The sequence below is a fragment of the Phacochoerus africanus genome, chromosome 1 (assembly GCF_016906955.1).
Source record: "Phacochoerus africanus isolate WHEZ1 chromosome 1, ROS_Pafr_v1, whole genome shotgun sequence".
NCBI classification, from domain to species: domain Eukaryota; kingdom Metazoa; phylum Chordata; class Mammalia; order Artiodactyla; family Suidae; genus Phacochoerus; species Phacochoerus africanus.
This window is the reverse complement of record NC_062544.1, coordinates 214,826,854-214,847,633: the sequence shown is the minus strand read 5'-3', so window position 1 is coordinate 214,847,633 and position 20,780 is coordinate 214,826,854. Positions and strand designations below refer to the sequence as shown.

The following is a 20,780-nucleotide window of genomic DNA, read 5'->3' as shown; positions in this document are numbered from 1 at the left end:
GGGTTAAGGATCCGGGGTTGCCATGAGCTGTGGTGTAGGTTGCAGATGTAGCTTAGATCTCATGCTGCTGTGGCATAGGCCGGTGGCTACAGCTCAGATTCGACCCCTAGCCTGGAAATCTCCATGTGCCGTGGGTGTGGCCCTAAAAAGACAACAACAAAAAAATTACAAGTCAAATGAACAAGTGATGGCAGGATTATGGGCTATAGCAATTACACTGAAAAAGTGTAATTCAAAGGCAATGTACTTACTTTCCGTAGCTGATCTATTAACTCCAGCTCTTCTTCTCTCTGTCTTGAATTTTGCCTTGCTACAGAATCTGCTGAATCAGTGGTAGGTGCAGTAGATGACAGAAGGGATGAAGTATGACCTAAAAACATTAGTATATAAAACAGAAAGGTGACTGCCAGTGCTACAAAAAAAACTCATATCCACCTGACCATAGGTTCCTTGCAAGTATAGTACTTTCTACTTTTGGACTAACTTCTTCTTCTCTTTTTTTTTTTTTTTGTCTTTTGTTGTTGTTGCTGCTATTTCTTGGGCCACTCCCGCGGCATATGGAGGTTCCCAGGCTAGGGGTGGAATCGGAGCTGTAGCCACCGGCCTACGCCAGAGCCACAGCAACGCGGGATCCGAGCCGCGTCTGCAACCTACATCACAGCTCACGGCAACGCCGGATCGTTAACCCACTGAGCAAGGGCAGGGACCGAACCCGCAACCTCATGGTTCCTAGTCGGATTCGTTAACCACTGCACCACGACAGGAACTCCCTGGACTACTTAAAAAAGTTTTGGAGTTCCCATCATGGCACAGTGGAAACGAATCTGACTAGGAACCATGAGGTTGCAGGTTTGATCCTTGGCCTTGCTCATGGGTTAAGGATCCGGCATTGCAGTGAGCTGTAGTGTAGGTTGCAGACACAGCTCGGATCTGGTGTTGCTGTGGCTCTGGCATAGGCTGGTGGCTACAGCTCTGACTGGACCCCTAGCCTGGGAACCTCCATATGATGCAGGTGAGACCCCAAAAAAGACCCCCCCAAAAAAGTTTTTATTGGAGTTCCGTGGTAGCCTAGCAGTTAAAGATCCAGTGTTGTCCTTGGTGTGGCTAGGATTTGATCCCTGGCCCAGAAACTTGCTAATGCCAGGGGCATGGCCAAAAAAATCCTTATTATGGAAATTTTCAAATATATACTGTAATAGGGAGAACAGTATGAAAAATTACCAAATGTCCATTATTCATTTGGCTCAACTACTTTGCGTGTTTGATTACATCCATGTAAAAACATTTTTATTGAAAAATAACAAAAAAACTATACAAATCATAAGTAAATAGCTCAATATATTATCATCATAAAGTAGACACAAGCAAGTCAATAAATACAGCATCACCAACACCCAGAAGCCCCTCTCATGTTACCTATCCATTAGTACCCAAAGGTTACTTCTAATAACATAGGTTCTAAGTACGTGGTTCCTGATTTCTAATACCATAGATTAGTTTTGTCCATTTTTTAACTTTCTATAAAGAAAACCATATTGTAATGTGTGCATGTTTTTGTGTCTGGCTTCTTCTCTTTTTTTTTTTTCCTTTTTAGTGCTGCACCCATGGCATATGGAAGTTTCCAGGTTAGGGGTGGAATTGGGAACTATAGCTGCTGACCTACACCACAGCTCACAGCAATGCCGGATCCTAACACACTGAGCAAGGCCAGGGATCAAACCTGCATCCTCATGGATACTAGCTGGATTTGTTTCCACTGGAACACAATAGGAACTCTCTGTGTCTAGCGTCTTTTGATCAATATTATGTTTATAAGATTGATCCATGTTGTTGTGTATATTAATTTGTTCATTTTCACTGCTTATTTGGTATCCCACTGTACAAATACACCACAATTATTTATCTGTTCTGCTGTAGATGGGACATTCAGTTTGGGGCTATTATGAATGATGCTATGAATATTTTTGTACATATCTTTTGGTGTAGATGTGTACATATTTCAGAAAGCAAAATTGTTAGTCCTATAATATACAAATGTTCAGCATTAGCAGATAATGTATACAGTTTTCTCACCAGTAGTCAATCTCTTGTTTGAGTTTAAATCTCACTGTGAGTATACCTATCGTTACATTAAAATTACTGTGTGAGTGAAATGTCTGTTTCCACTTCTAGATAACTTCTTTGGTGGGTCAGGCAAAAATCTGGCATATTAATTAAACATGAGACTAAGTACATTTAAAAAAAAAATTACTAACTCATTAAGAACAGAGAACAGCTTTTACCAACTGAAAAATCTGAAAAAGAGCACATTACAGAGAGAAGGGATATTCCCTGAAGCCCTTCAAGAGTATTTTTTTGTTTAAACTTTGGGTGGTATTAAGAAACTTTCTAATCAAAATGAATTCAAACAAGATTAAGATTCTCTTCCTTTCATGTCAGTGAGATCACAGACAAATCCCAAGGTGATATCTTAGGAAAAAAGTTTAAAAGTATGTAATAGTTAATGTCACTGTATAAATAACTGCATCCTCACCCCCATACCAGCCTTTTAATCACTATCACCTACCTTTATTTGTTTCTCCCCTGACAGCTCCTCGGAAAAGGAAGCTTTCAGGGCGCTGGGGTTGATTTCTCTGGATAGCAGCAGGAAAAGAATATGCAGGGGAATGATGAACTGAATCAGCATGGAAAAGCAAAATAGGATTAAAGGAGATGGAAAAAAATTAAATGTAGTAACAGACACATGTGACAAAAGTTCAGTAAATGGCAAATGAAGAAAAATCAAACCTTGGAGTTCCCATTGTGGCTCAGTGGTTAACGAACCCAAGTAGCATCCATGAGGACTTGGGTTCGATCCCTGGCCTCACTCAGTGGGTTAAGGATCTGGCGTTGCTTGAGCGGTGGGGTAGGTCGCAGACACAGCTTGGATTCCGCATTGCTATTGCTGTGGCCTAGGCCGGTGGCTACAGCTCTGATTCGACCCCTAGCCTGGGAATTTCCATATGCACCGGGTGCAGCGCTAAGAAGACAAAAAGAAAAAAAAAGAAAAAAAAAAGAAAAACCTCAATGATATAAAATGATAACACTATTTATTAATACAAAATCTCTGGTACAAAAATTAATCCTGAAAGCAGGAGGGCTGTTTATATGTATTTTTAATTGTCATGCTATTTTTGGTATAGCAATAAAAGCAAAACGAATGTTAATGTATCAAATATAGTTTCTTACAAATCTATAGCCCTGTGAGCTCATGCTCATTTTTTCATATCAAATGGCTGAATAGTTGAAAAACCAGTCAAATTAAAAACTGGAAAATGTGCACAGAGTTCCCAATTTTGTGCCTGATTTCTCATCTCAGAAAAGGAAGCCACAACCATGGGTAAAAAGTAATTCATCAGGAAATCCTGGTGAAGAATTAAGAGTTGTGGAGTTCCTGTCATGGCACAGTGAAAACGAATCTGACTAGTGTCCATGAGGATGTGGGTTTGATCCCTGGCCCTGCTCAGTGGATTAAAGGATCTGGCATGGCCACAAGTTGCAGTGTAGATCACGAATGAAGCTTGGATTTGGTGTTGCTGTGGCTGTGGCATAGGCCGGCAGCTGCAGCTCTGATTCAACCCCTAGACTGGGAACTCTCATATGCTACGGGTGCGGCCCTAAAAAGACAAAAACAACAACAACAACAACCCCCCCCCCCAAATTATAACTGTGATGTGGTTAATTGCACTTTTGTATCTATTACCTGTTTCTGTTGCAGGTGAACTTGATACAGCATTAGATCTGTCATCATTCTGTGGAGATACAGAGATATATCAATAATTATTACTCAAGAGAGGCACCTTCCAGATTTATGGTAACTTTGGGACAATAAAAGAAAAAAACATGCAACTCTCCTCAAGATTAAGTCTAGAAATAAGGATTTGGTGTAATAAACTAATTTTGAAATTTTTTTAAGGCCAAACTTTTTATTTAGTTCTTTCTAGAGAATACAAGATTTATGTAATGCATTCTCTTAAAATAGTCCTATTATAGAATAGGCCTTTCCTATGACTGTGAAAAATGATCATCGTGAGGCAGAAAATTAGGGAAATAGGGAAATGTATAAAAGAGAATAAAATTTTATTTTATAATAGTATTTTTCTGGCATATTTTCTAAAGTATTCCCCACCCCCCACCCCAGTCCCCTAGAATAATGTTTTAAGGAAGAAGGATGGTTTCTTCTTTTCAGTTAGGAAATAAGCTGTTGAAAGATGACAGATAGTTGTATTTTGAGACTAGTATTTGAATCCAAGAGATGTTTTTAATTCACTGACCAAAGGAACAGCAAAAAAGAGGAAGAACTAGTTCAACTGGTATAAAGTATATCTTAAAAAAGGGAATGGGGTTGAGCTAATTTAAAAGAAAGTGTTGGTCGGTTGGGTTAAAAATAATGAAGACTTGGCAGGGGAGTAGAATCAAGAAAAGTTAGAGGAGTTCCCATCGTGGCGCAGTGGTTAACGAATCCAACTAGGAACCATGAGGTTGCGGGTTCGATCCCTGGTCTTGCTCAGTGGGTTAACGACCTGGCGTTGCCGTGAGCTGTGGTGTAGGTTGCAGACGCGGCTCGGATCCTGCATTGCTGTGGCTCTGGCGTAGGCTGGCAGCTACAGCTCCAATTGGACCCCTAGCCTGGGAACCTCCATATGCCACGGGAATCGGCCCTTTCTAGAAATGGCAAAAAGACAAAAAAAAAAAAAATTAGAATAACAACTGTTTTTCAGGCCCTGACATCTAGTTATATTCAGTACTCATTGCGTTAATCTCAGTAATTTATGATAACAGACATTTTTGAACATAGTGACTTTAAAACACACAGAGAGTCCCAAGCTTTTTTCTTCTTTCTGGGTTTCAAAATTTTCAGAAATCTTTTATCTCAAGTTGGAGTTGGGTCAGATGAAACTGATGATGGAGAATTTTAACTGCTAAAATAAACAGAAGCTATGCTGTTGAGAAAATTCATGGACTGATTTGAAAGACAATTCTGTGGTAATGATTTCTTGGTTTGATACTCTTAGGCTGAGAAAGAAGACTTAAAAAGTAGGCGTTCCTGTTGTGGCTCAGGGGGTTAAGAACCCGACATAGTGTCCATGAGGATATGGGTTTGATCCTTGGCCTTGCGCAGCGTTTTAAGGATCTGGCATTGCCACAAGCTGTGGCACAGGTCACAGATGCGGCTTAGATCTGGAGTTGTTGTGGCTATAATCTGACCCCTAGCCAGGGAACTTCCATATGCTGCAGGTAAAAAGAAAGAAAAAAAAAAGTTGTGCTCTTGAGTTAAGCAATGTTATTACATTCATTAGTGAAAAAGAAAACATGTCCATCAAGTTTAAAGATGCCAATAAACTAAGTTTAGGACGCTGAGAAGAAATGGAAATTTAAATAACAAATTTAATTTAAAATAAAAGCAACAGGCACAGCAAAAGGAATGAATAGGCAAATGAAGCAAAAGCTGGATATCTTTTTATGGAAATAAAAGACTATCCTTATTTTCAAGGAATAAGAAACAGGAAGGGGAAAGCTAGTTAGTTGAACAAAGACCTGTTCAAGGACCAATGGTAGAAACAGAAAAACATAAAATATAGAGATTATACCAGGTACATAGGAAAAAATTTTTTAATTTAAAAAGACCTGGAGTTCCCGTCATGGTGCCGTGGTTAAACGAATCCCACTAGAAACCATGAGGTTGCTCAGTGAGTCAGGGATCTGGCGTTGCTGTGAGCTGTGGTGTAGGTCACAGATGTGGCTCGGATCCTGTGTTGCTGTGGCTGTGGCATAGGCCAGCAGCTACAGCTCCAATTAGACCCCTAGCCTGGGAACCTCCATATGCTGAGGATGAGGCCCTAGGAAAGACAAAAAGACAAAAATAAAATAAAATAAAATAAAAAGACCTGTTATGGAGTGCTTATCGTAGCTCAGCAGAAACAAATCCAACTAGGAACTATGAGTTCGAGGGTTCAATATCTGGCCTTGCTCAGCGGCTTAAGGATCTGGCGTTGCCATGAGCTGTGGTGTAGGTCGCAGACACGGCTTGGATCTGGCATTGCTGTGGTTGTGGCGTAGGCTGATGGCTGTAGCTCCAATGAGACCCCCAACCTGGGAACCTCCATATGCCGTGGGTGCAGCCCTTAAAAAAAAAAAAAAAAAGACCTATTAGTATAACACTAGAAATTTTAACATATTTAGGAAGGAGATGATAAAACAGGCAACTATGTCAGATGAGAAGGAAGGGCTGAAACAAATATTCCAATGAACGGCAGCAAAATGTAGTCTATTTCTAGAAACAGCAAAAGATAACACAGTTTTGTATAATGAAAAACAAAGACAGACTAGAAGGGACTTACAGAATGTACTTTTTGTTGTTTTTTCAGGCTGCCCTCTTGGCATACGGAGGTTCCCAGGCTAGGGGTCCAATCAAAGCTATAGTTGCCAGGCTATGCCACAGACACAGCCACGCCAGATCCTTAACCCAGTGAATGAGGCCAGGGATTGAACCCACAACCTCATGGTTCCTAGTCAGATTTGTTTCCGCTGTACCATGATGGGAACTCCTAAAAATGTACTTTTATTGAAGCTATAAATCTAAGTGATTTGCATTCTAGGATACTGAAATAATTAGTTCACATCACTCTGAGACCACTGACTAGTATATCTAAGAACACTTGGAGAACTAGAGAGCAAAAAAAGGAAACTGACATAAGCTCAACTTTTATGCCTGGCTAAGAGACAAAAGAACCAAAAGAAAATCATGCTTAAATATAGTATATACCTGCTGTAAAGTAACTGAGATACCAAAAAATAAAGAATAAATCTTTTAAAACTAATCATTTGACACTATAGCAGGTCTGATAGAAAGAATGTTAGACTTATTACACGACTTTTGGCATATTCAGATTTGGTCTTACTCAACTACAGCTCTGGGGGAGGAAAAGCCCAATGCCCTAAGGTAGTCACTGAGAGTCAGGAACTCACTTCTCTGCTATACATCTAGAGTGGCACTACCTATATACCTTCCTTGAAAGAATTTTGGAAACAGTCCCTCAAGTAATTTTCTGTGTTGTTCAAATAAGGAATCTAGCTGAGAAAGGTTAGCAAAATTAGAGAATATAGAAGAGAGTTATAAAGTTTTTTCAGGAGTCATCCAGGTATGTGCAGCTTTAATAACTAGAGAGAAGGTTTATCAGGCATATAGATGTTATAAAGTTGGGGTCTGCATTTAGAAGTTCACAAAGCAAGAATCTGAAAGTATTCTAGTAAATTAGAAAATTAAAATAAAAAATGTTAAAAAAATTAAAAATGTTTACAAAGCAAAATTAAGTATTTAGGAAAACAGAAGATAAAAGGTAGAAATTACCACTTAGGAGTATAACTAAAAGAATTGTGAATTGCAGTGGATACAATCAGCAAAATGAATACCAAGATGGAAAAAGCCAACCTAACACTCAGGGTAGAACATGTGAAAAACCTGTTTCACGCTCAGCACAAGGTGGGCTCTAATGAAGAATATATTTCTAGCTGGGGGCTGTGGAGCCAAAATGAAGGGCAGAGAATTTGTGATAGTTCTTAAGTACAAACAGGCTGGAAAGGCACATAAAAGGACCTAAATTTACTTAGGGAGAAGATAAGGGTGTTATCATAATTGTTTTTAAAAATAAAGATTTGCCACATAAAGACTGCTAAATAACTAGAAAATCTCCATGCTAGAAAGAAAAGAAATATGTATATACCACAGGAAGACTGATAAGTTAGATAAGGAGAGGACCTACCTGACAGTGAGGATCATTAATCATTTCTTTTTTTTTTTTTTTTTTTAATATAGTTTTAACATGCTTGTCTTTTTAGGGCAGCACTTGCGGCATACAGAAGTTTCCAGGCTAGGGGTCTAATTGGAGCTATAGCTGCCAACCTACAGCCACAGCAACACCAGATCCGAGCCACATCTGTGACCTACAGCACAGCTCACAGCAACACTGGATCCTTAACCCACTGAGCAAGGCCAGGGATCGAACCTGTGTCCTCATGGATACTAGTCAGGTTCATTACTGCTGAGCCACAACAGGAACTTCCTACCACAGGTTTTTTATTTAGATTTGCAGGCTATCCTAACTTTTCCTAGTCTGCTCTAAAGTGCAAAAGCAGCCATAAACAAATGGGAGTGGCTGTGTGCAAGTAAAACTACAAAAACAAGTGGCTTAGTAGTTGCCACTGTGGAGCAGTGGGTTAAGAAGCTGACTGCAGTGGCTCAGGTTGCTATGGAGGTGCAGGTTCAACCCCTGGCCCAGCACAGTGGGTAAGGATCCAGGATTGCTGCAGCTAGGATTTAATCCCTGGCCCAGGAATTTCCATATGCCATGGGTGTGGCCATTTAAAACAAAACAGTAGGTGGCCTAGGGACTATAGTTTGCTGACTCCTACTGTAATAAGGTTTTGGCAGTGACAGTTTGGGGGACTGGGAGTCAAATTATTTTGTATGCACATTAGACAAGAGAGTGAATTTAATATCATATATTAGCCAAAGTAAAATAATAACTCATGACCAAAAAATAACCTTTGATAAGAAAATCAGAATGACATTTGAAGCAAAATCTCAATATAAAGAACTGAAGAAGGATGTATCTGGCATAATAAAACTTCAAGTGAAATCAATGTTAAATAGTTTTATAAGCTTAGTTATGTTTCATACAATACTAGATTTCAGACTGCTATTAGATCAATCCATTGGGAAATTTAAGACCTCCCCTGCACATCCCCTCCCCAAAGTTCCTGGTAAATCACAGTAACAAGTTATACCTTAATAGGCCTGATGGCAGAAGAATGAGGCAGGGTAGTAGCACAGCCCACTTGATTCACCCCTGACAGCGACTAAATTGCAAAAGAGAAAGAGAAGAAATAGAAGGTAGCATTTACGTTAGCAAAATGTCAGGCAGGCAGGCAGGCAGGCAGTTATGGTCAGTAAAATTAGAAAAGGAAAGGTCACTGACAAACTTTCAAATGATTTACTAAGATACTGATAGGGCAGAAAGAGAATACTTGGGGGGAAAAACCTATAGTCAATTCAAACTATTTCATTACTTTATAGCAATACTAATCAAGAAATGAAAGGCATGATTAAATATGATTTCATATAGAAATAAAACTGAAAAGATCGAAAAAAACATTTTTTGGTCTTTTTAGGGCAGCACTTGTAGCACATGGAGGTTCCCAGGCAAGGGGTTGAATCAGAGCTGTAGCTGCTGGCCTATGCCAGAGCCACAGCAACGCCAGATCCGAGCCACATCTGTGACCTACACCACAGCTCATGGCAACACCGGATCCTTAAACCACTGAGGGAGGCCGGCGATTGAACCTGCATCCTCATGGATGCTAGTTAGATTCATTTCCACTGAGCCAAAACAGGAACTGCAAGAATATCAAATTTTTTCAGCAAAATATCCTTAGAAACAAATGAGTTCTTAGAAACAAATGCTTTTCCTATGACAGGGAAACAAATCCAGTCAGAGAGCTCATTTTAACGGAGCAGAACCGTCATGAATAAGAGCAATATTTTTGCAATATTAATCCAATATTGATAGATTTATTATAATTCAGTTTATAATGGCTCTGATGTGAGAACCCAGGACATGGGGATTTTGCATCACACCTTAAGGATGAACTAGCATTTCATTTTTGCTTCTGTGCAAGTCCGAATTATATCTAAGAATTTAAGAAGAATTTTCCTTTTCTTTGAATCCTTTTCCTTTCACCAACCTACATACAACTTGTTAGATATAACAGAGAGATGTAATTAGAGATAGTGTTAGAATCTATTGTACAGGATTTTGATTACAGATAAAAGCTGCTCAAAACATTTTATTTTCTTTTATTTAGTGGGGAGTGGAAATCAGAGAAGACAGTACTTTTACAAAGGGTGCCTGGGTAAAATTGTACCTATTTACAATGCCAAAAGTTTAAAGATATTAAAGCCTCTATAAGTTAATAATTTTTAAAAATTTAAACTAGATCACAGTATCTGAATCATGGGATAAAGAAACAAGAACACATGTGGTGTTTAAAAAAAGGTATGTAAGATGGTCAATAAAATAAACACAACTGTATTTTTAATGAGGTGACAGACAGCAAGTCTTTTTTGTGTGTACAAAATAAGCATGTAACATACACTACAACATAATCTATTTTAACGCAGAAAAAAGTGAAGAAAGAAATATACCAAAGAACAAGACTGTGACAAGTCCTGCACTGTATATGCTTCACCTGTTTAGATTTCCTGGGCCTCTTTATAATCCAATGGACACGAATTACTGTCAATCTCAAATATAAAAAGGCTAAAAGCCACTATGTTCGGCAAAGAAGGAAAAAAGTAATGGAGGGAAGAGGAAGTGAAATGAGCCTAGATCCTGTCTAATATCTAGAGATGGGATATATATGAAAGCAACAGAAGCCTGAAGGGCAATCCCAAGAAAATGTTAGTGTAACTGATATTAAAAGTGACTAATACTTATTTCAAGTTCTTTAAATCAATTTCAACATTTAGTTGCTATAACATTAGACCTTTTCAGCATCAAACAATTCAATAAGCAATTATTAGATGTGCAGCATTTATATGGTCATTCAGAAATCATTTATTGAGCTCATGAATATAAGAGAGACTGAGTATTCACAGGTAAATGCTACAGAGAACCCCCTGTGCCCATGAAGCCTACAGTCTAGTAGTATATTAGGTGGGAAGATACAAACCATTACACACCCACCTAAAAGTACTATGGAAAAAAAAATAACAGTGGAGACATAAATTTGATTTGGGGGTGGGAGTGTTGCAGAAAAGCCATTTTAAGGGTAGGACATTTAAGCTGACGCCAGATAGATAAGTACAAATTAACCAAGGGGTATATATGCAGGGAGGGAGAGGCATTCTGTGTATAGGGAGCAGCATTTGCAAAGATCCTGAGGTAGAAAAGGGCTTGCCTTATTTGCAGACCTGAAAAAAAAAAGTGCTGATATAGCATGAGCCCAGAGATGAGAGCTAGACAGTACCCAGACTAAAGAGGTGCTTATAGGGCATATTAAGAAGTTTAGAACTTACTCTAAAGGGCTTGTAGGCTGTGTTAAGAAGTACATGGACTTGGAGTTCCCATCATGGCTCAAAGGTTAATGAGGTTTAGGGTTTGATCCCTGGCCTCGCTTAGTGGGTTAAGGATCCGGCGTTGCTATGAGCTGTGGTGTAGGTCACAGATGTAGCTTGGATCCTGAGTTGCTGTGGCTGTGGCGTAGCTCTGATTCAACCCCTACCTTGGGAACTTCCATATGCTGCAGGTCTGGCCCTAAAAAGACAAAAGATGGAAAAAAAAAAGAGTAGAAGTAGTACATGGACTTTATTCTACCATATGAAACCACTAAAGAGTAGTTCTGAGAAGATATGATTTAAAATGTGATTCTTTGCACAGTGTTGGACATTATGCGGCACGCAAAAATATGTGAGACATGGTTCTTGCTTTTAAGGTCATCTAATTTAGGCCAGACATGAATACTGTTAAGTAAAATACCAGTGTATGGTTTTGAGAATGTCTAAGGCTATTTCAAAATTTCATGCTCATGGGACTGTGTTGCTGTTTTTCCAAATTCCACTTCTTTCTTGAGAAAAAAGTCTGGGCACTCAGACATATCATTTACTATGTGTGTTATTAAATCTCATCTTCAGTTTCCTAAAGTGTTTTTAATTATAGTACAGGAGGCAATATGGCATGGTGTTTAATGCAGGTTCTCAAGCTAGGTGGATCTAGATTTGAACCTAGCCTCACTTACTAGCTATCTGATCTTGGACAAGTCACATTCTGTGCCTCAGAAATCATTTGCAAAATGGTGATAAGTTTAACCTTAACTCTTAAGGTTGCTGTCAGGAGTGAATGAGATATTTCTGGTAAAGTGACTGGATCAATATTTTTCTACATTACTTATTATTTGTTTTTCATGCCAATAAGCTTTGACTAAAAAACTCCAGAGGCTGGTGGCTGTATTTCTTTATAAGACTGCTCAGTTAAAACGTGCTTTATCCGTCTCAAAGGAAATAATAATTGCAGATCACATAGAAATTTTGACAGTGAAATTTTATGTAATACGAATCTCATGCTGAAGTATGTAGTTCATACGGTAGTATGCATAATGGAGGAAGTTACTAGCTCATAAGACAGGAGCTGTTACAGACAATAGGCTTTTCAACTGCTGGTTTTCAGAACTATGGTAAAAAAAAATAACATAAAACATGATGGGAAAAGCAATTCTGTAAATAGTTATTATTTTCTTGCAAAGCTGATAAAAGTAAGACTTTCAATAAAGCTCTCATGTTATACTCATTTTCAGCTGCTGAAACAGGCAGTGTTAAAAATGATCGGAAGAGAGCACTCCAAGTTAATGTCTCTCCCCGAGTTTAAAATAAAAGATGGGTATGGAGAGATAATCTTGAGATGTGAGTATTTTTTAAGTTAGGGATTTTCAGTAGCTTAAATAGATAACAAAATAGGATGCCAAGTATGCAGTTGTGTAATTAGCATCATGAAGTAAGGGAATCCATTTATCATACAGGTAACTTATAAGACAAATTAATGACTAATAAACTACACCTGAAATTAGAAATGAGATTTAAAAAATGAATATGCCCTCTTCTTCCAACACATATACATAGCCGATATGATTCTCTATGTAAATGTTTTACTTTTGGAAACACTAACGAAGATATTGAATCATATCTGCAGAACACCTGGAACACTGGGTAAACCATGAAGAATAATGTAGGGAGACAGCTCTGGCTATTTGTAAAGCATTTAGTAACAATACTCATCATGTTTTATGGTATTTAGGTCATTTCTGAATGAAAAGTACAATAGCTAATTCTCCAATTTCTAGACACAGCATTGTAGAACTCCATTTTGTGCAAAGCTCTTACCACTAACAAGGCACTATCATCAGTGTGCTGAGACCTTCTGGATGGGAAGGGACACTGGAGAGGTGAAGAAAAATGAAGCAATGTCAAAAACAAACTATGCACACACGACGTATTTCACGAACACACAAGCAAAGAGACATATTAAGACATACTTGTGAAGATGCTGACCTACAGGACCACATTCGCAGTCATTTGGAATTAATGCATCAAAATAGCTAATAAGTTGTTTCTGAGTAATGATTTCCTGCCAAAGAGCTGAAACAACTTTGAGTACAGTCTTATTGCCTAAAAACTTTTACAGCAAGGGGGGAACAGGGGTTATTTTCTGTTCAGAGAAGAGAGAGCTGAAGTACAAATGTAGCAATGACATAAAGAATTGCAGTCACTTAGTGAGCAGGTGACAAATCTGAAACAGAATACCCAAGAGTCACGATTTCTAGTCTAGACATCTATCCATTACCTTTCTCAGACAAAACAAGGGTACAACTGGAAATTTTAAAACTGTACATATTATTTTCCTGAGGAGCTTTAGTTTTTAGATAATTGCTTATTCTAGAATGACCATTAAGGATGAAATGTTGGTGTAAACAAGGAAAAGTGTATTATCAAACTTTGACTGTCAAAGGTCTATACAGAATTATTACCATGTGAAGAAAAGACAACTGAAAATGCTTGAGTGAATCTTACAGGTATTTCATCAATGCCTAAGTTCTCAAATAGATGAACAAAAGTAGTTATATGTCCACTATGTTGAAAACTTTCTAATGGATAATTTAAAACATTTCAAACAATACATTTTATCATTCCAGAAACACTCGTGCTTTAAAACAAGGTGCTAATAAAAACTGATGCTTGTTAAAGCCCCATGTGCTAGGTTTTCAAATAACTTATTTTACAAAAAGCGAAGTCAACACTCAAATGAGGTAATGCTTTTATGTATTTTTTTTTAAGGAAGTAATGATCATATATTGAAAAAATAAGAAGACAAAGATAAAGGAAACAGTTAATGAAAAAAGCCAAGTACAATAAAAATATTCATTTTTAGTAAGCTTCATTTGAACAGATCAAAATAAGTGCAGAGATTTTTAAAAGGTTAATAAGCAATTAATCTTACATGTTAACTTGTAATGAAAATTTACCACTTAATATTATAAAATCAATGTGTCAAAGTATAATTAGTAACATACACACTTAGGAAATGAGCACTGAAGGTGAAATAATATGTAGAGTTTTTTTGTTTAATACTGACACCATTCACTTGTGTCAGATACAGCCCTTAGGACATTTCATTACGTAGTAGCTCTGAAAATGGATGAGGGAGATGATAACTCTGGTAGGGATGAGGGGAGGGAAATAAATAATCTCCAGATGATGTGTTTGGAGTTAAAAAAAAAAAAAATTATAGATTCTGATAAACTCCCTGGCCTGTGTCTTTTTCTCCTTAGTAAGTAGAATTCAATGAGAGGGAAAAAGAAAACAGCCATTGTTGAACTCTGAAAACACATGGTAATCACATGCAAAACATTTCATATTCATTACAAAATAATAAAAAAAAATTCCAAAGAGGTGATTATATAGACTTACCTCACCATCTAAGGGGGATTGTTGTTTTTGTGGACTTTGGGTTGCTTTTTGCTATATACCCCACCCCCACAAAAAAGGGAAGCTGGTTAGAATCTGAAACACTGGAAATGAAAATTTCTATTTACTAAAATAATCACTCACATTCATTTCTGTACCTTTTATATATGGCACTTCTTAGATTTACTTGTTATAAGACATTGCTCTTTCCCTTTAATGGCTTACCATTTAAAATAAGGAAAATCAATAAGCTGACAGTTTTTTCCCTTGTCTATAAAAAATTTATCTTACAACTAGAAGTTTGTACGTTTAGGCCACCTTCATCCAATTCCCTCTCCCGTACACAGGCCATGTGCCTGGTATCCACAATTCTGACCGCTTTTTCTATGAACTTGTTTTTGAAGTATAACTGACCTATAATACTATGTTAGTTCCTGGTGCACAATATATTGATTTTCTATATATTTCTAAGTGGTCACCATGATAAGTCTAGTTACCGCCCAGACTTCTTTTCTTAAATTGTTTATTTTCCATCAGCTTTATTCCCATTTTCTGTTGAGCTTGTCTTGATTCAAATCCTTGCCCTAAGATTTACTGAGAATTTAGGCAAATTGCTATCTTCTGTGAGCATCAGAGATCATCATCATGGGCTTGATACATTTGAAAAAATGTAAAAGAATTTATCGTGTGCATGGTACTTAAGAAAAGATACACTTTGGCTACAGTTATGAAACATAAGAGAAAGAATTAGAGGATATTCAATCACTCATTTAAAAAAAATGTATTGAGCTTTACTACAGGGTAAGACTTGCTAAGATTTAGTGATATAGCTGTGAATAAACGAGACAGACAAGGACACTGCCTTCATGAAGTTAACAGATAAATGGGAAAAATATTAAACAGGCAAAAACAGAAATTATTTAATCATGAAGAAAATAATCCAAGGTAATTTCAGGGAAAAAAAACAAAGTAATATAAGCAAAAAAGTAAGCTTGATTTAGAGGCAACTATAGAGGCTGTAAAATGTTTATAAAAGAAGTATTAACATGGGTTATTAACTGAGTAGGCGTGGAGAAAACAGAAAGGAAAGAATCAAAGATGACTGTAAAGTACTAAGCCTGTGAACCTTTCAAATTGTTGGTATTCACTAGAAATAAGAAAGTCAGGGACAGGTTCCGATAACAATAGTTTATACTTGCATGGTGCTTTACAGCTTACAAAGCACTTCCATTTTCATGATGCACTGGAGATTGAGAAAATGGCAGCTGGACAGTAAAGTGATATGTCTAATGACAGGTTGCTAATGAAGAGCAAGAGACTATCACTGTCCTAAAAGCAAGATCAATCACTTCTGATTGTCCTCAAGCCTATTTGCATACGAGGACATCTAATCCACAAGCAGGAGACAGTTATACTATTTAGTTAAGGTTTCTCAATTAAAATATCAACTTTTTTTTCCACTAAGACAATAAAAACTGACAGCCTCAGCGAAACAAATAAGCACTTCCAAGAAACTTTAGGAATATTATTCATTGAATCTAAAGGACTCACCTTGACAAAGTCCAAGACAGCATCTCTCTGAATCTGCTTGGTCCTTATTTTCTCCTCCTCATACTGCAGGGCAGCAAGCTGTGCCTCTCTCCTAGTACGTTCTACTAACTGTTCTCTTCTTCGATGAAGTTCTAAGTCTGTATGTGAAAACTGGAACAAAAGTATCATTCCGCATATGCAAGTAGGGATAAAGAGCAGCTTATCAATGTTCTTTATCAATTTGGGAAATTACTGCTGACCCAAGCAACTTTTACTTCACAGTTACCTAGCATTTCTTTAGATGTGTTTATTGCTAATCTTTTCCTATAAAACCATCATATCGGTAAAGACTTATTTTCTGTCTGGCACCTAAATCACTGTTAGCAAGTGTCAGGTGCACATATTATATGAATTGTATGACTGAGGAGTGAGAGAGTGAAATTAATAGATATTTGGCAATTAACTGTAATTTAAGTATTATAAAAGAAGAACACCATCTTAACTAAAAGAAAAAAACCCTAAACTAAAACTGAAAAAAAATATTTTTACCTGATTGTGACTTGGTGATAGTGACAAGAGAGAAGATGGCTCAACTGGAACCCTGACCCAAAAAAGATAAAAAGGAAAGAAAACACTCTGATAAGACAGATAAAAGACAAGTAGAATTTTATTGTTAATATAGCTCTCTATTAATCAGCAGGCAAACTGGTCAGCACTGAAAGGCCAGTTACGTTTTGTAAACTTGAGCCAAGGTCATTAAATTAAGCTAGGGGAACACCTGATGTCTCCAACTCACATTTCATCCTCAAGCTACAGACAGCTAACAACTGTCTATGTCAGCCAGCGCTGACAATACAGTTATTTGAGATCACTTTTCAAAGACTATCATTTCTCTATAGCACACAGAACTTTAATCTTCTTTACTATTATGACTGAAACAAGATACATGTAAATAGAGATGGTTTTATACACAAAGCCATTTTATCAACAGAAATCTGGAATACTATACAACCTGGTAACTGTGCCTGTAGGCACTCCTATTCCCATTTTAACTGAAGAGCAATTTTAATAACAAAAATAAAGATTTTGCTAATTTTTATCTTTAGAGAAAAATATGAAACCTGATTTTATTTTTTTTAAAAAAACAGTAAAACCTGCTACTCAGTTTTATCAGGTTATTTCCTACACTTCGGTGTTTATCTTTTTCCTGAATTGGATTTAGTTTTAAGCCTCTGTTACTCATCTGTGTCTTGTAAACTAATAATTTCGGAGCAATGACTTCTTGACATTTAGAACCTAAAATTTTTAACTATGATTATTAGCCTGTCAGGTTGATCTAAATGCATTAAATTAGTAAGTTACTAGGGAAATGAAAACAAATCCCTCAAAGATCCAGTGGTTTATTATTTTCTAATAATAATAATACAAATTCTTTAACCTGGCATTCAGGACTCTCACTCCATTTAGTAAATATATCCACTACGAAATCTTTTCTTTAGAAAGATCTCTTCAGTTACCATGTGTAAATTCCTTGCTTCAAACTTTTTCCAAAGACCCAACCGAGAGAGATCTTCTTGGAATAGGTCTTTTTTATTTTATTATTATTATTATTTTTTGCTTTGTTGGACCACACCCAAAGTATATAGAGGTTCCCAGACTAGGGGTCAAATTGGAACTACAGCAGCCGGCCTACACCACAGCCACAGCAATGCATGATCTGAGCCGTGTCTGGGACCTACACCACAGCTCATGGCCACGCCAGATCCTTAACCCACTGAGCGGGGCCAGGGACTAAACCCAAAACCTCATCTAACTTCCTAGTCAGATTCATTTCCACTGTGCCACAATGGGAAATCCAAAATGGTCTCGTTTAGAATCTTATTTTTCTGTAAAATTGGGACTTTTTCCCTTGATGTACACATGTAATCAACACTTGCATTTATAAACTCACTTGTATCATTTTTTGAACAATATTTTTCAGAGGCACAAAGAAACTAACATTCCTTGAGCTATTACCATGTACTACATACACATACCCAGTAAATTACTTTATAAACATGCGTAGTATTTCTCAATTACCCTTTATAACAAGAGAAAACTACTATGACCCTTATTCTACAGTTGAAAAGCTGAGGCATGAAAGTTAAGTAACTTTCCCAAGGTGACAAAGCCAGCAAGTTGTAGAGTTGAAGTTGAAATATCTATTTGATTTACCCTCCTCAACTACTAGGTGTGCAGCTATGTGAACTGGGAGAGACCTCAGAAATTGTGGAGTCCAAGCCACTAATTTTACAAATGAGAAAACCGAGGCTCTCAGAGGTTAAGTGATAGCTACTTACTGGCAGAGCCTGGATTAGAATTCAAGCTACTTGACTTGCAGTTTAGTGCTTTCTATTATACAACATTTCCCCACTCTACAGCCACAGAATCTAGGAAGGAAAAAGGGAAAGCACAGAGATTTAAAAATACATGGGTATAGGAGTTCCCGTCGTGGCGCAGTGGTTAACGAATCTGACTAGGAACCATGAGGTTGCGGGTTCCCTGCCCTTATTCAGTGGGTTAATGATCTGGTGTTGCCGTGAGCTGTGGTGTAGGTCACAGACGCGGCTCGGATCCCGAGTTGCTGTGGCATAGGCCAGAGGCTACAGCTCCGATTCGACCCCTAGCCTGGGAACCTCCATATGCCGAGGGAGTGGCCCAAGAAATAGCAAAAAGACAAAAAAAAAATACATGGGTATACATTAAAAAAAAAAAATTACCTGAAATGGCAAAAACTAAGCTGTGAAAAGTTAAAGATGGAAGCAAAGGGAGAAGCAGGGCATATGAGAGAAAGAAAGTGGTAGTCAGGAAGACATTTCTGAACTGACAGTTGCCCCCAGCCAATCACCGGTGGTATGTTGGTCCATTATAGCCTTGTAACTCCTTGGTGTTGCCATACTACTTCAGGGTGCATGACCTTTTCATCTATAAGTGTGTTTCTCAATGGTAGCATCACTGACATTTCAGATATTTTTTTTTGCCGTAACTACACATTACAGGTGGTTTAGCCTTAATGCCTGCCAGTAACACTTGCAGTCATTTTGGCAACCAATTCCTGTAACACACATTTTTCACATATTCCCTGCAGAGTGGTGTTATTCCCTGTCTGTATAAGATCTGCCTTATACTTTCCTGAATTTTAAAAATATAATATGTGAGAAGGCAAAAACTTAAGGTATTCTATTGTTGTTTTTCACGCTTTTTTTTTTCTTTTCTCTTTTTACAGCTGCACCTGAGCATATGGAAGTTCCCAGGTTAGTGGTCAAATCAGAGCTGCAGCTTGGGCCTATGCCACAGCCACATGAGCCACATGCCTGACCTATGCCACTACAGCTTGGGTCAACACTGGATTCTTAACCTAGTTGAGCAAGGCCAGGGATCAAATTCACATCCTTATACTATGTTGGGTTCCTAACCCACTGAGCCACACGGGTACTCCTCAAAATTCTTTAAAAAATTTCTAGGCATTAAAAACAACTTTTGACAGAATAAATTATGTTTAGATTTTTTAAAGGAACAGAATAAATTAATAGCTTCCTACACAAGGTTTAAAATAATATTAAAGCTAGGAAAACTTCCTTAACTCTCTACTAATCCTTGCCAATCTTTATTCTAGCACTCCTAACCAGTGCATCCTCAGTCAAAAGTCTTCCAAGATAAGAGGAGAGTGGGCTGATAGGGTAAGATTTTTAACTAGGATATAACCAATAAAGAATGAGAGAAGAGGAGTTCCTGTCGTGGCGCAGTGGTTAACGAATCCGACTAGGAACCATGAGGTTGCGGGTTCGATCTCTGGCCTTGCTCAGCGGGTTAAGGATCCGGCGTTGCCGTGAGCTGTGGTGTAGGTTGCAGACATGGCTCGAATCCCACGTTGCTGTGGCTCTGGTGTAGGCCAGCAGCTACAGCTCCGATTAGACCCCTAGTCTGGGAACCTCCATATGCCGCGGGAGTGACCCAAGAAATGGCAAAAAAAAAAAAAGAGAAGAGTGACTCTAGTACCATGTACTAGTCTAGGAGGAGAAACATGGTATAGTGGTTAAATGCATGGAGTTTAGAATTAGTCATGACTAAGCTCAAGTCCAAGACCTGGCACCTAATAGAAGGTGATGATAAATACAAATGGAAAACTCCTAGGTCTGAAAGGCGCAGGTTAAGAAAAGAGAAGGACACCCCAGGGCTGGCTGAGCAAGAATTTCAAGGCTTGAAGCCTGAACATTACACCTGGGTGATGGACTTTGCTGAGTAGCAGAAGTATTGCTGTATGTGGTAGTAGAAGCTGTTTTTAAAAGGCTGACATGTCTGCTGGTATAATAGGCAGTAAGCCCATAATTCCCTACTTCTTCTGACTGGTGGCTATCAATTTGCCCAGGCTGCCTAGACTCATGTCCTAGGATGCTTATTCCTCAAAAAATGACAGAGGCAATGGAGTACATCCTCAGCTTATTTACCTAGTCTGCATTGCCTAATATTTGCTTTGGGAAAAATTTATCATCATTTTTATATATTCCTGTAAACTAAGACAGTCTCTCCATGATCTGGCCTAATTCAATGAACTAGGAAACCTAGTGTTCACTTCTCTAAACTTCAGCTTCCTCATTTATAAAATTAGGATAACTGTTCCTACCTCAATGAGATGTTATGAGGATTAAATAAAATA

The 20,780-nt window shown here is 37.9% G+C and overlaps 1 protein-coding gene across 12 annotated transcripts in view; it reads right to left on the bottom strand.

Annotated features, from left to right (window-relative positions):
• Positions 1–20,780, bottom strand: part of LRCH3 (leucine rich repeats and calponin homology domain containing 3) — a 133,559-nt gene that overhangs the window by 20,483 nt on the left and 92,296 nt on the right. For 4 of the 12 annotated variants that reach the window (XM_047790265.1, XM_047790223.1, XM_047790309.1 and 1 more), the window contains exons 11-18: positions 16,634–16,685; positions 16,106–16,255; positions 14,558–14,608; positions 12,974–13,027; positions 8,827–8,898; positions 3,743–3,791; positions 2,567–2,674; positions 252–370 (exon numbers count right to left, since the gene is read on the bottom strand). In XM_047790265.1, coding sequence (XP_047646221.1) covers positions 252–370; positions 2,567–2,674; positions 3,743–3,791; positions 8,827–8,898; positions 12,974–13,027; positions 14,558–14,608; positions 16,106–16,255; positions 16,634–16,685 — 655 coding nt within the window. The remainder of the gene's footprint in view (positions 1–251; positions 371–2,566; positions 2,675–3,742; positions 3,792–8,826; positions 8,899–12,973; positions 13,028–14,557; positions 14,609–16,105; positions 16,256–16,633; positions 16,686–20,780) is intronic. The other 8 variants (XM_047790248.1, XM_047790327.1, XM_047790298.1 and 5 more) reach the window with 6 other exon arrangements.